Source organism: Wolffia australiana, chromosome 9, assembly GCF_029677425.1.
Source record: "Wolffia australiana isolate 7733 chromosome 9, ASM2967742v1".
In the NCBI taxonomy this organism is placed as follows: domain Eukaryota; kingdom Viridiplantae; phylum Streptophyta; class Magnoliopsida; order Alismatales; family Araceae; genus Wolffia; species Wolffia australiana.
Window position 1 is genome coordinate 18191758 of NC_135843.1, and position 15255 is coordinate 18207012.

Here is a 15255-nt window from a genome sequence, read left to right on the forward strand (position 1 = left end):
GAACATGAATGAGAACATAGATTTTAGCCTGTATGTTAGGTGATGGTCAATGAACTTCCCATCCCTAGTTACAATTATGGGGTCAGGATGGCCTAGTCATTCTGTACATTAACTAATTTGATCCATACAAGAGGGCAGGATGACCAGGGGTTGGGTTGGGTCAGCCCTTGGACTCATAAGTCGGGTCAATTTGGGTTGGCCAACGCATTTTGAAACTATAAATCACCTTACTAGGGACTACTAATCCAACCCACACGAGAGGTCGAATCATTTGGGTTCGGGTTGCCCAGGGGCTCTACTAAGCCAACCCATCCAACAACGAAAGGTCAGCGAATTGATCAACTTGGGTTGGGTCAACCCGCCTCGATCAACCCTGCCAGATTGTTCTTGTATAACCTCATTGTATTTTGGCTGATACAACATTGACTTATGTGGATTGAATTTACATTATTCATTTTTAATTAGACATATCAAGTAAGATGTCTACATTGTTCAATAGTAATATCATTGATATGGACTTTCCCTCTTTATATATAATGTGTGAGTTTTTTCCTTTCTCGAAGGTTCTACGTTTTGGGTTCCTCGAATTCCGCTCCCCCGTCTTTCAGCCGTCCAATCAACCTTATCTGACGAGATTCTGACCGTTGGATCAATCTACGGTTCATCGGTTGAAGGAAGCGGGAGCATCTTCGTATTCAATGGAGTAGCAGTCCGATTCTGACCATTTTCAGACGAACTGGGTTGAAGGGGTTGTTGTTTCTGCCCATCGTGTATAGTTGGGGTGAGTAATCTCTCCGATTGCTTACCCGGATGCTTATTTTTTCTGGGTATCGTCTAATATCTTGAGTTCGTTTGATCTTTTCTCTCGCTCATCTATAATCCCTCTCCTGGGAGAGTTTCTCGGTGTAGGAGTGTGATCACTATTTTTTGTAATGCTCGATCGCTTCTTTCAAAACTGGGTCTATGAGGCGCATAGTCAAGTCACCTTCTTTTTGTTCGTTTAATTGGAGATTATTATCTGTTAATGTGCCGATGTTCGTCTCGTTAACGAGGATCTCTCTTGTCAATGATAAGATTAAGTTTCATAGCGCTGGCAGCCAAGATAAGTTGGTCGCCGACTCGCAGTGTAAATGTCTACTCTTTTGTCGTGAATTTGAAAGACGGGTTCGGTTCTTAATTTTTTATTTTAGTTCAACATGTGATAATTATCTTTGTCGGAATTTTTTTGCTTGCAAGTTTGTGAACACTATAATGATTTAATCTAGTATCTCATAGTCCTCTTATTCCATGAGAATCCTTGGTTTAATTTTTAGGAACAATATCATTCAGTGGTATATGGCTACAGATCCCTCAAAATTACGCATCTTTTAATGCTTACCAGCCAGTGTTGACTTCGTAATTAGGGGATCAAAAATTATTTTTCTTTCGGAATAAATTTGTTTAAAAATGAAAGTTTTGCATGTATGTATAACCTGTCGTATGAAATGTTCTGTTCTTGTTCTTTCAGTCTTGTGCTTTTATCTCAAACATTCACACTGAAACATAGAGTATTTATTCCAGATCTTACCTGATATCCTGAAAAGGATAGTCTTCAGCACCAAATCTGTTCAAATCTTGTGAGCTTTATGACATGGGCAGCAAAGGTTTTACTTTAGGCCTTGATACCGTAAAGGAGGCGCAAGGCGCAGATGAAAAGAAATCTGCCGTCCATGCAGAACTGGATAGAATGTCTCAATTACCGACGAACAGTAGCTACGCTGTCCACCGCGTGAAGGTGCTCAACAAGCTTCTGCATCTCTTGTCCGTCAAGGTAACCAAATGTATAATTCGACTGATCAATACTTAGTTTCTTTAAATCCTTGCAAACTCATCAAGGAGCAGGGTTCAATGAGTTTTCTGCGTGCAGAATTTGTTAATAATGCTGCTCATAAGTGCGTAAATCAAGGGTCTTTGTGTTTATTCTTACATAAGGTTAGGGAACTGATACGAACCTTGGTTTACTTTTCTTGGTGGGATTAAAAATGGGAGATACCCCTACAAGAGCTAGGGAAGGTGCCATCAAATTCCAAAAAATGTAAGGAGTTATTCACCAAAAAATGTGAAAAAGCAGGCTGCCCAAGTATCAAACTATTTATTGTAGTTGGGATCCATGTTAAATAATTATACTGGTAAAATCAAGATTATTATTATTCTTGTTACATTTTATATATTTTTCTTCGACTCCCTAGTTGATATACCTGCATATCACGAAAATCCTTAAGCTTAAATTCTTCCTTAAACACTAAATAATATGATGATAAATTTATTTATTTAGATTCTCTGGCATGAAGTCCCTCAATCTATCATCACTGATTGGCCTCTTGTATATGCCTCTAAAATGTTGTGATAATTAAAATCTCTGAAAAAAGATAAATTCCATCTAATTTTTTGGGATTTAGGTTTTTGATGGCTCAGATGTGCTATCATTTTCTACGATATTATCAATTCATAAAATTAAGTTTTCTACGATATTATCTACATTTTCCTTAAGTTTCATGATTCATTACTTCTAAAATCTGTTGGGAGAGATCAAAGACTTAAGAGAGAACGTCTCTATTTGCGTGAAACATGATTCTGAACTTTAAAATTTTCTAGATGATGGGTTGCTCAAAGAATTCAGTCGCAATCATTTCTTTTAGTTCACATAGATTCCTTTTTTTTAAAAGAAAAAGAGGGAAGACCACCCGAAATCAGTGATTAACCTGGAGTTCAGAAAGGTTCATACTTTAGGTTATGTATGTAAATTATCATGTCACCCTTATTTCAGAATAATGGCTGTGCCGAAATTTAAAGTTCCTTTGACCTTTAGATACAGGCCACAAAAGTTTTTTTTATTTCACCCAAAGTTAGTAGCGTATAAAAAAAATTGAGCCCCAAGGAATGGGGCCTTGCATTCTGAGATCTTCCTATTTTTGGAAGTTGATGCTGGCCTTTGTATTTTCAGGAGATGCGGTCACATGCATACTCTCCTTGTGTGGTAATTCTGTAAATTAAGCTCCTGAGTTATGTCCCATATCCACCGTTTCAAAATATAGAACTCTCTCTACCTCTCTATTTTTCTCTCCAAAAGAAAAAGGGTGGTTGGAATACTGTTTTTTTTTTATATCTGGGGAGTTTGCCCAACATATTATTATTTAAGGTAAGAATTTACTGTAGTCGTCATTGCTTTTACATTAATCCAAGTTTTTATACATTTTTTATCTTCTCCCTTCTCCTTTGAGACAGAACCATGTTTTTCATCAGCATTTTTACCTTTTTTTTTGCACAAAAAACATTTTTTACATTTTTTTACATTTGTATCTTCCTTTTTTCATAAGATTAATTAGATTTCAATAATCTATCATCTTCTAACTAATATGTCATTGTTTAATTGGCTTCCCCAGCAGAGGACCACTTCTCAGGATGAAGAGCTTGAGCTTCTCTTCGCTGGACTCTCCCTCTGAGAAGATAGAAGAAACAGACCTGTTTATCTCTCTCTCTCTCTCTCTCTCTCTCTCTCTCTCTCTCTCTCTCTCCGTACAAAACGAGAGGGCTCTCTGTCCATTCAGGCAGAAGACCCTTCTCTTTTCTCTTCCTCTGTACATGAATGATTCACTTTAGGTTTGCGGATTTGATTTGACCAAAGTTTTTATTAATATTCATAGTTTGTTGGAACTGTCTCAGAAACGTCGTATCTTTGTTTTTGGATTATTCTGTGTTCTCGTATTTTAAAAGATTTATGAAAATATTTTTTTCAATCTGTCTTTTTCAACGATGAAGAAAAAGTCAAGTCCAGAGGATTCTATACAGGATTCTGGAATAAAAGTATAGTATTAATAGTCATCAAATAATATACTCTTGGTCTTTCCAAGAACTAAGAACATTTGTAACTTTAAATAAGAATTTGAGCATATTTCCTTCTTTTAAATAAGCCAACTGGATCGACTAGGAAATAATATACTCTTGATCTTTCCAAGAACTAAGAGCATTTTTAACTTTAAATAAGAATTTGAGCATATCTCCTTCTTTTAAATAAGCCAACTGGATCGACTAGTAAATAATATACTCTTGGTCTTTCCAAGAACTAAGAGCATTTTTAACTTTAAATAAGAATTTGAGAATATTTCCTTCTTTTAAATAAGCCAACTGGATCGACTAGGAAATAATATACTCTTGGTCTTTCCAAGAACTAAGAGCATTTTTAACTTTAAATAAGAATTTGAGCATATCTCCTTCTTTTAAATAAGCCAACTGGATCGACTAGGAAATAATATACTCTTGGTCTTTCCAAGAACTAAGAGCATTTGTAACTTTAAATAAGAATTTGAGCATATTTCCTTCTTTTAAATAAGCCAACTGGATCGACTAGGAAATATCAAACGATTTACTCTGGCCAATCTGAATTTTGATCAGTGCTGGACTCAACCAAACCCTAAAAAAATATGGCAAGTTATTACTTGAAAACAAATTAGAATGTGCAGATTCATTAAGCCCATTACAGAAGAATTTGTCCATATTGATTTACACAAATTGGGCCAATTGGATCGACTAGGAAAAATCAAACGATCTACGAGGCCAACATAAACTTTGATTAGTCTTGGACTCCACGAAACCTGATTAAAAAACGGCAAATATCATTTGAAAACAAATTAGAATGTGCAAATTACTTAAAGCCATTATACAAGAATTTGGGCGTAATTGAAGATCTTAGGAAAATAAAGAATGGGAAAATAAAAATGGATCAATCTAAATTTTAATTAGTCTAGGACTCCACCAAACCCTATTTAAAAAATTGGTAAGATCTGTTAAAATGTGCATATTCATTAAGCCAATCATAAAAGTTCTAATGCATATTTATTTTTGAAAAAATCGCCAATGGGATCCACTCTGGCCAATTTGACCTTTTGGTTACTGGTGGACTCAACCAAACCCTAATAAAAAAATGGCAACTTGTCACTTGAAAACAAATAATAATTGATTAGTGGGCCTTATTTTCCTGGACTTAGTGGGCCTTATTTTCCTGGACTTAGTGGGCCGGCCCATTATAGGCTTTTATTAGTTTCCTGAATTTGCGAAAACTCCGACGACCACAATAAGTGGCGAGAACGCCGTCCACAGCGCTCGACCTATCTCCTCCTTCGCGGTTGCTTCCCCTCTTCGGCGTTCCAACGAGGCGGCGCCGGATCACCTCGCCTTGAATCTCCATGAACGCCGCGCAATTTCCGCACCCATCTTCCGAAATCTCAGGTTCGTGACGATATTCCCGTTGAAAATCTCCTCGTTTCGTCGCTTTTCATCGAACCCATGTTCTTGGATTTGGGTTTCTCCTCAGCGAAGTTATTTCTCCGATTTACTACGTGGGTTTTGATCGGATTCGCCTCTTGCAGGAGTATTTGGGAGAATGAAGACGTTCAAGGAGTGGATTTCTCGCCAGCTGGAGACCAACTCCTTGCTCTCCTCCGTCAGGCCTCTCAGCTTCATCGACCGAGGTGCGGAATTACCTTTCCCCTTTGCTTGATTCTGCTCTGAATTACGTTTCCTTGTGAGTTCTTATGCGTTTCTGAAATCCGATGAAACCATTTGCATGATATTTATAGAGAATGAAAGGGTAGATGCTTCCTGAATTGTTCTTGCAGCAGAGCCAACGCCATCCGCCGGGGCGCCTCCGTCGCCGTCCCCGGCCCGTGGCACCACCGCCGCCGCGAGCTCCGACGCGCGCCGCGTCTACGACCATCTCGCCGCGCTCTGCCATGGCTCCGGCGATCCCCTGGCCAAAGTGGAGCTGATCCAGGTCCAGTTCCTCCGGCTGGCCCTTCGTCTGGGGATACCACCGAGCCACCGCACACTCGAGCAGGTCCTACACAGGCTGCACCTCGCCAAGGTGATCCGCTCCGGCGATGCCGACCGGGCAAGGCCAAGCTTGCCGATCGCCGAAGCCAGGGCCGTGGCGGTGGAGCTCGAGCTGGCGGGCCGGCCTGACCTTGACCTGTCCTTCAAGATCCTCCTCCTGGGGACGACTGGCACGGGCAAGAGTGCCACCATCAACTCCATCTTCTCCGAGGCGATGGCCGAGACCAGCGCGTTCGAGCCCGCCACCCGACGGATCAGAGAGATCTCCGGCGCCTCCGAGGGGATCAGTATCACCGCCGTCGACACCCCTGGCCTGCGCCCGTCTTCGTCCCATGGCAACCAGCGCCACAATCGGAGGGTCCTGCTGTCCATCAGAAGGTTCTTCAGCAGGAGGCCTCCGCCGGATGTCATTCTCTTCTGCGATCGGCTCGACGGCACGGCCGCCGCCGGGGACCTCCTCTTGGTGAAGCTCGTCACCGAGGTGCTGGGCTCGTCCATCTGGTACAATTCAGTGCTGGTCTTCTCCCATGCGGCCGCCGTCTTTGAGGGGCCCCTGACTCGCCAAGTCCTGGCCAACCAGCGGGCCAATTCTATCCGGCGCTGCATCAACCAGGCGATATCAGACGCCCGGCTGGAGGTCCCTGTCCTGTCTGTGGAGAATGGTCAGAGCCATGGCCATGCTCAGTCATGGCGGCCCGAGCTGCTGTTTATGTGCGCCTCCATGAAGGTCCTCGCCGACGTCAATGCCCTGTTCCATTTTCGGCACACCGTCCGGGCGGGGCGGCGTGGAGGGCGAGCGCCTTCCCTCCCCCACCTCCTTTCCTCCCTGCTGCAGCCTCGGGGCCAAGCTGATGGCCTGGCAGAGGAGCTCTGCAACTGTGACAATGATGATGATGATAATGATGATGAGCATGATGCCCTGCCGCCGTTCCGAGCCCTGACAAGGGCCCAATTTGAGAAGCTCTCCAAAACACAGCAGAATGCCTACCTTGATGAGCTGGACTACCGGGAGACACTCCTCCTGAAGAAGCAGATCAAAGAAGAGTTCCGTCGGCGGCAGCGGCAGCAGGGCAGTGGCGGTCTTGCTGAGCAGCCAGAGGAAATGGAGCAGGCGGAGGCGGCGGTAGTGGACATGGCTATTCCCCCCAGTTTTGACATAGATTGCATGAGCCATCGATACCGCTGCCTTGTGGGGGACAACAGGTGTGTGGCCCGGCCGGTCCTGGACTCACATGGTTGGGACCATGATGTTGGGTTCGACGGGGTCAGCGTCGAGGTTGGTGAGCCCGGCAACACCTTCCTAGGCGGGCAGCTGAACAAAGACAAGAAGACCTGCAGCTTGGTGGCAGAGGGAAATGTGCAGTGGTCTTTGGCTAACTGGTTTGATCTCAACGGCAGTATGGATCTGCAGGCAGCCGCAAAGGGTTCCTCAGTAATGACAGTTCGAGCGGCGGCTGGCAAGGTTGGTTGGGGCCATGCAGCCAGCTGCGGAATGGCCATGACCGCGTCCCCTGGCGGGGTCCATGCGGTGGGGTTCAAGCTGGAGGACTCTGTCCTGGTGGCCAGGCAAGCCAAGGTACGGGCCAACGCAGGGCTGCTCATCGGCCGCAGCCGAAAACTCGCCTGGGGCGGCGGCATGGAGACAACTCTGGTTGGAAGGGAATTCCCTGCTCGGGAGGACCGGGCCACGATGGGTTTGACCCTTCTTGCCTTTGACAGGGAGGTTGTTCTCGGCGGCACTGCCAAGGCTGAGTTCCGACCCCGCCGCGGCATGCGGGTTGCTGTTGATGCCACCCTGAACAGCCGCCAGCTTGGCCGCGTCAGCCTCAAGACCACTGGAAACCTCAACCTTGCCATCCTCACTATCATCCCATTGCTCCAAGCCATCCTCCGTCGAAGAGGACCGGCAGAGTGGCCACCTCTTGAGGAAGAAGATGAAGAAGAAGATGCCAATTGGCGATTCACACAATAAGATCAGGAGCATGATTGGTTGCGGGGGGAGCCATCAGGGAGGACAAGACTGTGGATGAGGGAACGCAGGCGGAGGGCAGCAGTGCCGCCCGGGGGACGGCGGAGGATGTCGTTGTCGATACGGTCAAGGAGGGGATCGTCGCGGCGGAACTTGCGGGCGAAGGGAGCACCACTGGCAAGCATGCGGGAGTAATCGGATGCGGCTAGCGTTCGGGGGTGCTGCTTGGGTGGGGTGTCCCAGGCAATGTAGTGGAGGTCGTGGCTGACAGCAGAGCGGCGGAAGTCGGGGGAGTTGCAGATGACGGTGTGGAAGTAGCCCTCCGGAGACGAGACAAAGTTGGCATAGTACATGAGTACCTCCCTTGGCAGGCTCTCCCACCCACCTATGCAGTATTCCACAAAATCCCTTGACAGCATCACCCATGCCGACCCTGCCCACCATGAACTCATTCTCATCATGAACCATTCTGTAAATCCATTCCCACATAATGATGATACATCTACAACAGGGGCACTGATTCTTTGATGATGATGATGACAATGACAAGCTGACCACAAGCCAGAAAATACTTTGATTTTTTTCTGACAGAAAGAAAGTACTTCTTTGACGATGATAGTCTCAAGAATATGATGCTTAATCTGCCCAAAGACCATATGTCACCTGCATGAGAATAATGGTGATGACATATGGAGGACCACAGGACATTACTAGTGGGATGGTGATAATGCAAGATCTGCCCATAAGCAAGATGTTACATGCAGTTAATCAGAAACCAGGTATTGGTCATACCATGATGATGATAATTGATAATTGATAATTATGATGACGAATACAATGAGGATGAGGATGATGAGGATGATGATGATGATGATGATGATGATGACGACGACAGGGATGATGAGGATGATGATGGTGGAGGTGGGTGTTTGGATGGCGTGCCTGTAAAGAGATCGAAGGATGCCGGGAGCGGGCGCTGCAGAGAGGTGACGAAGAGGTCAAATTTCTTGGAGAGGTAGAGACCGGGGTCGATGACAATGGGCCGCGCCCTCTGGTTTCTGCATTGGTCAGCTTGTCAGGCGTTATGGGATGTGAGGGGCAGTGGCAGAACCTGCACACTTACAGCTTCCAGGTGGAGGGACGACTCAGCTCGATGAAGTTGAGGTGCCTCGGCAGCGAAGACAACACCTCAAGAAGATCTGCAGAATCACATAGTGGAATTCAGTATCCTCTTACAAGAACCTTTGATCTTATTTTACTTTGCAATCACCAGTTGTTTTAAAACACCGAAATAAGGCAGGAAGAGAGAGAGGGAATAACGTCGTTTACTCAGTCTGGAAACTGTATTATAAAAAATAATGATACAAGACAGGAAATTATGAGACCTTGTCCCCATTTTGGGCGTCCACAGGTTACATAATTCCAAGGATCCCCAGAAAATCCATGGAATTTTTATAGATAGAGTAGGAGAAAGAGAGAACTGTCTCATCTAATCAAAAGTGGAAACTGTGATTATTTCAATGTTTCAATCAGATAGTTGGAAAAAAATGAAATAGGAGAGCAAATTACAAGAATTTGTTTCCATTTGGGTTCTCCAAAGGCATCTACACCCAAGGATCCACAGAAAATCAATGGAATTTCTAAAGAGAGATTGAAAGAGGAAGAGAGAGAGAGAGAGACAGGGTACTATCCTCATACTCAAACTGAAAGCTTTAATTGTGTTTTATTTTCCAAGCAATAGGTAGAAGACAGCAAACGATGAATTTGACTCCATTTTTGGTTGATCACAGAACCTTAATCCAAAGAGCTACATAAAACCCAAAGAGAAACAGAGAGAGGGAGAGGAAGAGGGTGAGAGAGCGAGAGATAAAGGAGAGAGAAGGGGGCCGAGGGAGAGAGAGAGAAGAGGGAGGAAGGAGAGTGAGTAGGAGAGGGAGAGAGGAAGGAGAGAGAGAGAGAGAGAGAGAGAGGAAGGAGAGAGAAAGTAGAAGCGGGAGAGGGAGAGAGAGGAAGAGAAAGAAAGATAAGAGAGAGGTAGGAAGAGAGGGAGAGGAAGAAAGTGAGAGAGAGAAAGGGAGAGCGCGAGAAAAAAGAGGAAGGAGAGGGAGAAAGAGGGGGGAAGAGAGAGACAGGGAGAGGGAGGGAGAGGGAGACAAAGGAAGAAGGAGAGAGAGAGAGGGAGAGGGAGACATATGAAGAAGGAGAGAGAGAGAGAGAGGGAGGGAGAAGGAGACATAGGAAGGAGGAGAGAGAGAGAGAGACAGGAGGGAGAGGTACAAGGGGAGAGAGTGCGAGATACAGAGAGAGAGAGAGAGTGAGAGATAGAGAGAGGGAGAGAGAGTGAGAGATAGAGAGAGGGAGAGAGAGTGAGAGATAGAGAGAGGGAGAGAGAGTGAGAGATACAGAGAGAGAGAGAGAGAGAGAGAGAGAGAGAGAGAGAGAGAGAGAGAGAGAGAGAGAGAGAGAGAGAGAGAGAGAGAGAGAGAGAGAGAGAGAGAGAGAGAGGCACGGACCATCTTGGGTGACGAGAGGATAGTCGGAAGCGCTAAGGTTGATGAACCAGTCCCACTTGGCGGAGGTCTTGAGCAGAAGAGCAATGGCGTGGAGAGTGCAAGCCACCATGGTCGGCCCCTTGTAAGTCACCAAATTCCCCTTTGCAATCACCTGAACGTTCTCCCCCTTGCTCAGCACCTCGTCTTCCCTCACGTACGCCGACAGCTCAATCCTCTCTCTCGGAGGCGCCTCAAGATCAAGATGAAGAACGTACTGGTTCTTCCGATGGTACACCGCTCGCAGCGTTCTCTTCATCCTCTGGCTGTCCCCCTTCGTCCCCGTTATCAGATACGCGATTCTGGCGAGCTCCGGCCGCGATTCCTCTTCTGGGTTTTCCTCATATCGATCGTTTCTCTTCAATTCTGCAGATTGATTTTGGAGATTCTTGTCTGATTCTTCAATCCGGAGCTCGTTTCTTGCCAGAGAAGACGGCGATGGCGGGATTAGAAGCCAAGAGAGGAGGAGGGTGAGGGAGACGAGGACGCTTCCAAAGAAGGGGATTCGCCACCATCTGTCGCTGAAATTTCTGGGAGATGGGTGACTCGCGTTCTTCCTCATCGCCTTGAAACTTACTTTGATCCGATCGATTAATCGCCTGAAAAGAGGGGTTCGAGTAGTTTTTTGCCTAGGAAAAGTATGAACTCGTTCCAGTTCGTCGCAGGAAATCTCTAATCGGTAAGGGCCCTCGAAGATCAAATCCGCATCAGAGACTACTGCAAAAAACAGGCTTCTCGGAAAACCCAGAGAAATTTTGGCATCGATTTTGAACGGGGAAGAACAAGGAAGCTCGTCGTCTCCACCAATCGCAATCTTCTTCGGTCGCAGATTGGCGAGCAGGATAAGGAGAGAGCTCGAGAATGTGAAAGGAGAGAGGATCTACGGCCGACTGAACGTACATTAAAACGTGTTCTTTTAAATTATTGGGTAAAATATAAAAAACCACTATTAAAAATTAATATTGTATTTCTATTTATCCTATTTTTTTAGGGGGAAATAAATTATTTTGCGGAAAAGTCATGTGTGAAAATTAGTCGAATTCCTCCAATTATTTCATTTTGTGGAAGGAGTATGCGATGTATTAGGTGGGAGGAGTGCACTCTTAGTTGCAACAAATATCTCACTGGCATTGTTTTATTTTAGGGTTACTAGCACAAAATATCCCAAACTTTTTCAAAAATCTGAGATATAACCTAAACTTTTTTTTGGCAAAGTATATCCCAAACTCTCTAAGTCGACGCCGACATATCCCGGTGATGACGTGGAATCCATCGTGGCTGCCAGGTGGATTTCCGGCCAGATTTTGACCTAGCAGAATCCACCTGGCAGCCACGATGGATTCCACGTCATAATGGGATTCCACCTGCCAGGTGTTTTCCGAAAAGAGAGAGAGAGACATTCTAGGGAGAGAGAGAGAGGCGTTCTAGAGAGAGAGAGGCGTTCTAGAGAGAGAGAAAGGGAGAGAGAGGCATTCTAGTGAGAGAAAGAGAGGCATTCTAGAGAGAGAAAGAGAGGCATTATAGAGAGAGAGGCATTCTATAGAGAGAGAGAGAGACATAATCGCCGACCCATGCCCTTGAGCAAGCCAAGAATCATCATGCCGTCGAACTTGCCGTCCCGCGGGCCAAGCGGGGCTCTTCCCCCCATCTCTCTCAAACGAGTCGCTCCAGGGCTACTGGACGACGTTCTATCCAACGGATGGCTCGACGCCATGGCCGCTTCGTCCCCTCCAAGAAGAAGTGTTAGTGAGATATATCTTGTATGGGTAATGGGCCTCTATGTTTAGCCCATTACCCTCTTATTCTCGTTTCTCTCTCCTAGGGTATATATACCCAACTCATGTACCTTCACTATTATGGGATTATTCTTCTTCTCTCAATCTCATCTTCTTCCTCCTAACCTAGGTTAGGGTTTCACATGGTATCAGAGCAAAGCTCTTGATCCAGACCTTCCTCCTTGCTTCGGTGCGCTATGCCTTGCGAGACTCACCAGCCTTGCTTCTCCCTTCTTTCCCCTTTCGGCGATCCGTCTCGCACGCCGCAGCCCTAGGCCGCCGCCTGACGCCGACTGCTCTCCACAGGCAGCGGCCGCCGCGACCCTAGGCCGCCGCCCGCGGCCGCCGCCCACCCTCCGCGGCGCGCCGCCGCGGCCACCGCCCGCTCTCCGCGGCGGCGGCCGCTAACGCAGCCCTAGGCAGCCGCCGTAGCGCCGCCCGCCGCAGCGGCAGCCGCCAGCCGCAGCCCTAGGCCGCCGCCCGCAGCCGCCGCCCGCTCTCCGCGGCGGCCGTCGGCCGCAGCCCTAGGCGCGCCGCGGCCGCCGCCGCTCTCCGCGGCAGCAGCCGTCGGCCGCAGCCCTAGGCCGCCGCCCGCGGCCGCCGCGCCCTCCGCGGCAGCAGCCGCCAACCGCCGCAGCCGCGGCGCCGCCCGCCCTCCGCGGCGGCCGCCAGCCACAGCCCTAGGCCGCGCCGTAGCCGCCGCCCGCTCTCCGCGGCCGCCAGCCGCAGCCCTCGGCCGCCGCCGCGCCGTCGCCGCTCTCCGCGAGCAGCAGCCGCCAGCCTGCCCCTCATGTCTACCGTCAACTCGGGGTCCTCGTCCGAGAACCCCGTGCAGGCTCCGTCTCTTCCGCGGCCGACTTCGGGAGAGACCTCCTTCTCCGAAGATCAGTCTCCTCTTCCTCCTGCTCCAGTGTTGTCGCAGCGCTCCTCAGTGTTGGCCTGAATCAAGTTCGTGGAGTCGACACTCAAAGGCCGGCTTCTCCACAAACACTTGATATGCCCGCCGCTTGCCCCGACCGACCCGCACTATGGTGCCTTTGATGCTGAGCAAAATTTCATCCACTCCTGGATGCTGAATCACACGCTGTCTACTTCGGTCTACGATAAGTTCCTCCACTTGACTACCCCGAAGGAGATTTGGGATTATGCCCACAAGTACTGTGGCCATGATGCCGACCACTGGCGCATCTTCTCGCTTGTGGAGCGTGCGAATGCTCTCCGCCAAGGGACGCTGTCCATCATGGACTACAGCTTGGCTCACAATGCCCTGTGGCGGGAGGTTGACTACTACATGCCGGTTGGTGACCCGCACGGAGTGGACTGGCGTCATGCTCTTCGTCTCCGCTTCTTGTCCTTCCTCGATCGCCTCAACCCGGAGTATGCCGAGGTGCGTCGCCGCACCTTGCACACCCGGGGCACTCTCCCGGAGTTTGATGCCGTGGTCAAGGACCTGATTGAGCTGGAGAGCAGTCTTCGCCGTGATCGTCCGACATGGCGAACCCGGCCGACTCCACTACATTAGTCTCCGCTCGGGGACTCGCACGGGTTACTGCCGCGTCCACGGTGCCTTCCCACTCTGCTCCCGGACTCGGTTGCCGACCGCGAGACAAACTGGTTTGTACTTCTGCGGCAAGCGCCGCCACACGCGGCGGTGCAGGAAGAAGCAGTTTGATCTCCAAGCTGCCAAAGATGCCAAAGCTCATGTTGCGGCTGTCCCTGCCCGGCTCTCTCCTCGGCTGGCGTGCCACCGTCACCATGGAGCGATTACAGGCGGATCTTGCTCGGTTGTCTGCGCAGATGACCGCCCTCCAGACTCAGCCTATGGCTTCCTTCAGGACGTTCGGTGCGCCTCTTGCCTCTACTTCTGATTCGTGGTATTGCGGACATACGGCTCTCACCGCTCCTCTCCTGTCGGATACCACTTGGGTGCTTGATACGGGGGCCACGGAACACATGACCCCGTTCAATCACCGGTTCGTATCTTATGAGAGGCATGGTGGGAACCGGGCTGTCCTCACTGCCGGGGGCGGACGTCTTCGAGTGGCTGGTATCGGGACTATCCACGTGGATGGTCTTGGTTTCATCCCCAACGTTCTCCATGTTCCATCTCTTCGAGCTTTGCTTCTATCACCGCAACGCCTTGTTGATGCGGTTCAGTGTTCCTTCCACATCCAACCTGATGGGATCTTCTTGTCTAACAAGGTGCGGAAGATTACACCGATTAGACGGGATCGGGGATTGCTGCTGTTCGAGGATGGGGGCCGATCGTGTTTCATGGTGCAGCGCAGCCTTCACACCACGGCTGACTCTCGCCGCAACCGCCTTCAGCTCACTCATCAGCGCCTCGGCCACCCGCCGTTTTCTACTTTACAGCGTTTGCTTCCGTCCTTATGTATGGGCTTGGACCTTTAGACCGTTGTTTGCGAGGCATGTCAGTTAGCCAAACATCGACGTTCGTCATTTTCTCCATCTACTTCCCATACGACGGTGCCGCTGTATCGTGTTCACAGTGATGTGTGGGGCCCGGCTCTGCGGCCTAGTCTGAAGGGGCACCGCTGGTTTCTCCTCTTTGTTGATGAAGCCACCCGCTACACGTGGACTTACTTGCTGCCTACCAAGTCCGCTGTCGCCGCCACCGTTCAGCAGTTCTGCACAATGGTTCAGACTCAGTTTGGCCACCCAATTCAACGTTTCCGCTCGGACAACGCTCGCGACTACGTCAACCAGGAGCTGACCTCGTACTTTGCTACATGTGGTGTTCTCCATGAGATGTCCTGCGTTGCCACCCCAGAGCAGAATGGCATGGCAGAACGTCGGATTGGTTACGTGACATCTACCGCCCGCACTCTGCTCGTGAACTACTCCGTCCCTTGGACATATTGGGGCGAAGCTGTCTTGACGGCCACCCACCTCGTCAACCGGCTACCATCTCAGACTCTTCAGTTCTGTAGTCCAATCGATCGTATGTCGACCGCCTTTCCAGCTGTGACATTACGAACGGGCCTCCTTCCTCGTGTCTTCGGGTGCACGGCATACGTCACGACACGGCGCCCACTTTGACGAAGCTTGACGCCCGTGCCCTCAAGTGCGTCTT

At 48.8% G+C, this 15255-nt stretch overlaps 3 protein-coding genes across 8 annotated transcripts; 2 read left to right on the plus strand and 1 right to left on the minus strand.

Annotated features, from left to right (window-relative positions):
* Positions 1–563: 563 nt before the first annotated feature.
* On the plus strand, positions 564–3705 carry LOC144707997 (uncharacterized). Of its 5 annotated transcripts, none has more exons than XM_078581287.1 (4): positions 564–827; positions 1561–1810; positions 2984–3016; positions 3423–3705. In XM_078581287.1, the coding sequence occupies exons 2-4, from the start codon at positions 1631–1633 to the stop codon at positions 3480–3482; spliced, it is 273 nt and encodes a 90-aa protein (XP_078437413.1). In that variant the 5' UTR covers positions 564–827; positions 1561–1630; the 3' UTR covers positions 3483–3705. The 5 variants fall into 5 exon arrangements, with proteins under 5 accessions (XP_078437413.1, XP_078437412.1, XP_078437414.1 ...); XM_078581286.1 differs by having other exon boundaries at positions 564–781; XM_078581288.1 differs by having other exon boundaries at positions 564–781; positions 3426–3705.
* Positions 3706–5105: 1400 nt separating this feature from the next.
* Positions 5106–8447, plus strand: LOC144707912 (translocase of chloroplast 90, chloroplastic-like). Of its 2 annotated transcripts, none has more exons than XM_078581171.1 (3): positions 5106–5265; positions 5406–5507; positions 5658–8447. In XM_078581171.1, exons 1-3 carry the CDS (start codon positions 5223–5225, stop codon positions 7838–7840), a joined length of 2328 nt encoding a protein of 775 aa, XP_078437297.1. In that variant the 5' UTR covers positions 5106–5222; the 3' UTR covers positions 7841–8447. The 2 variants fall into 2 exon arrangements, with proteins under 2 accessions (XP_078437297.1, XP_078437296.1); XM_078581170.1 differs by having other exon boundaries at positions 5107–5265; positions 5655–8447.
* Positions 7804–11275, minus strand: LOC144707913 (beta-glucuronosyltransferase GlcAT14B-like). Its single transcript, XM_078581172.1, has 4 exons — positions 10351–11275; positions 8961–9036; positions 8780–8895; positions 7804–8270 (listed from the first exon to the last, which is right to left on the minus strand). Exons 1-4 carry the CDS (start codon positions 10946–10948, stop codon positions 7843–7845), a joined length of 1218 nt encoding a protein of 405 aa, XP_078437298.1. The 5' UTR covers positions 10949–11275; the 3' UTR covers positions 7804–7842.
* Between the last annotated feature and the right edge of the window lie 3980 nt (positions 11276–15255).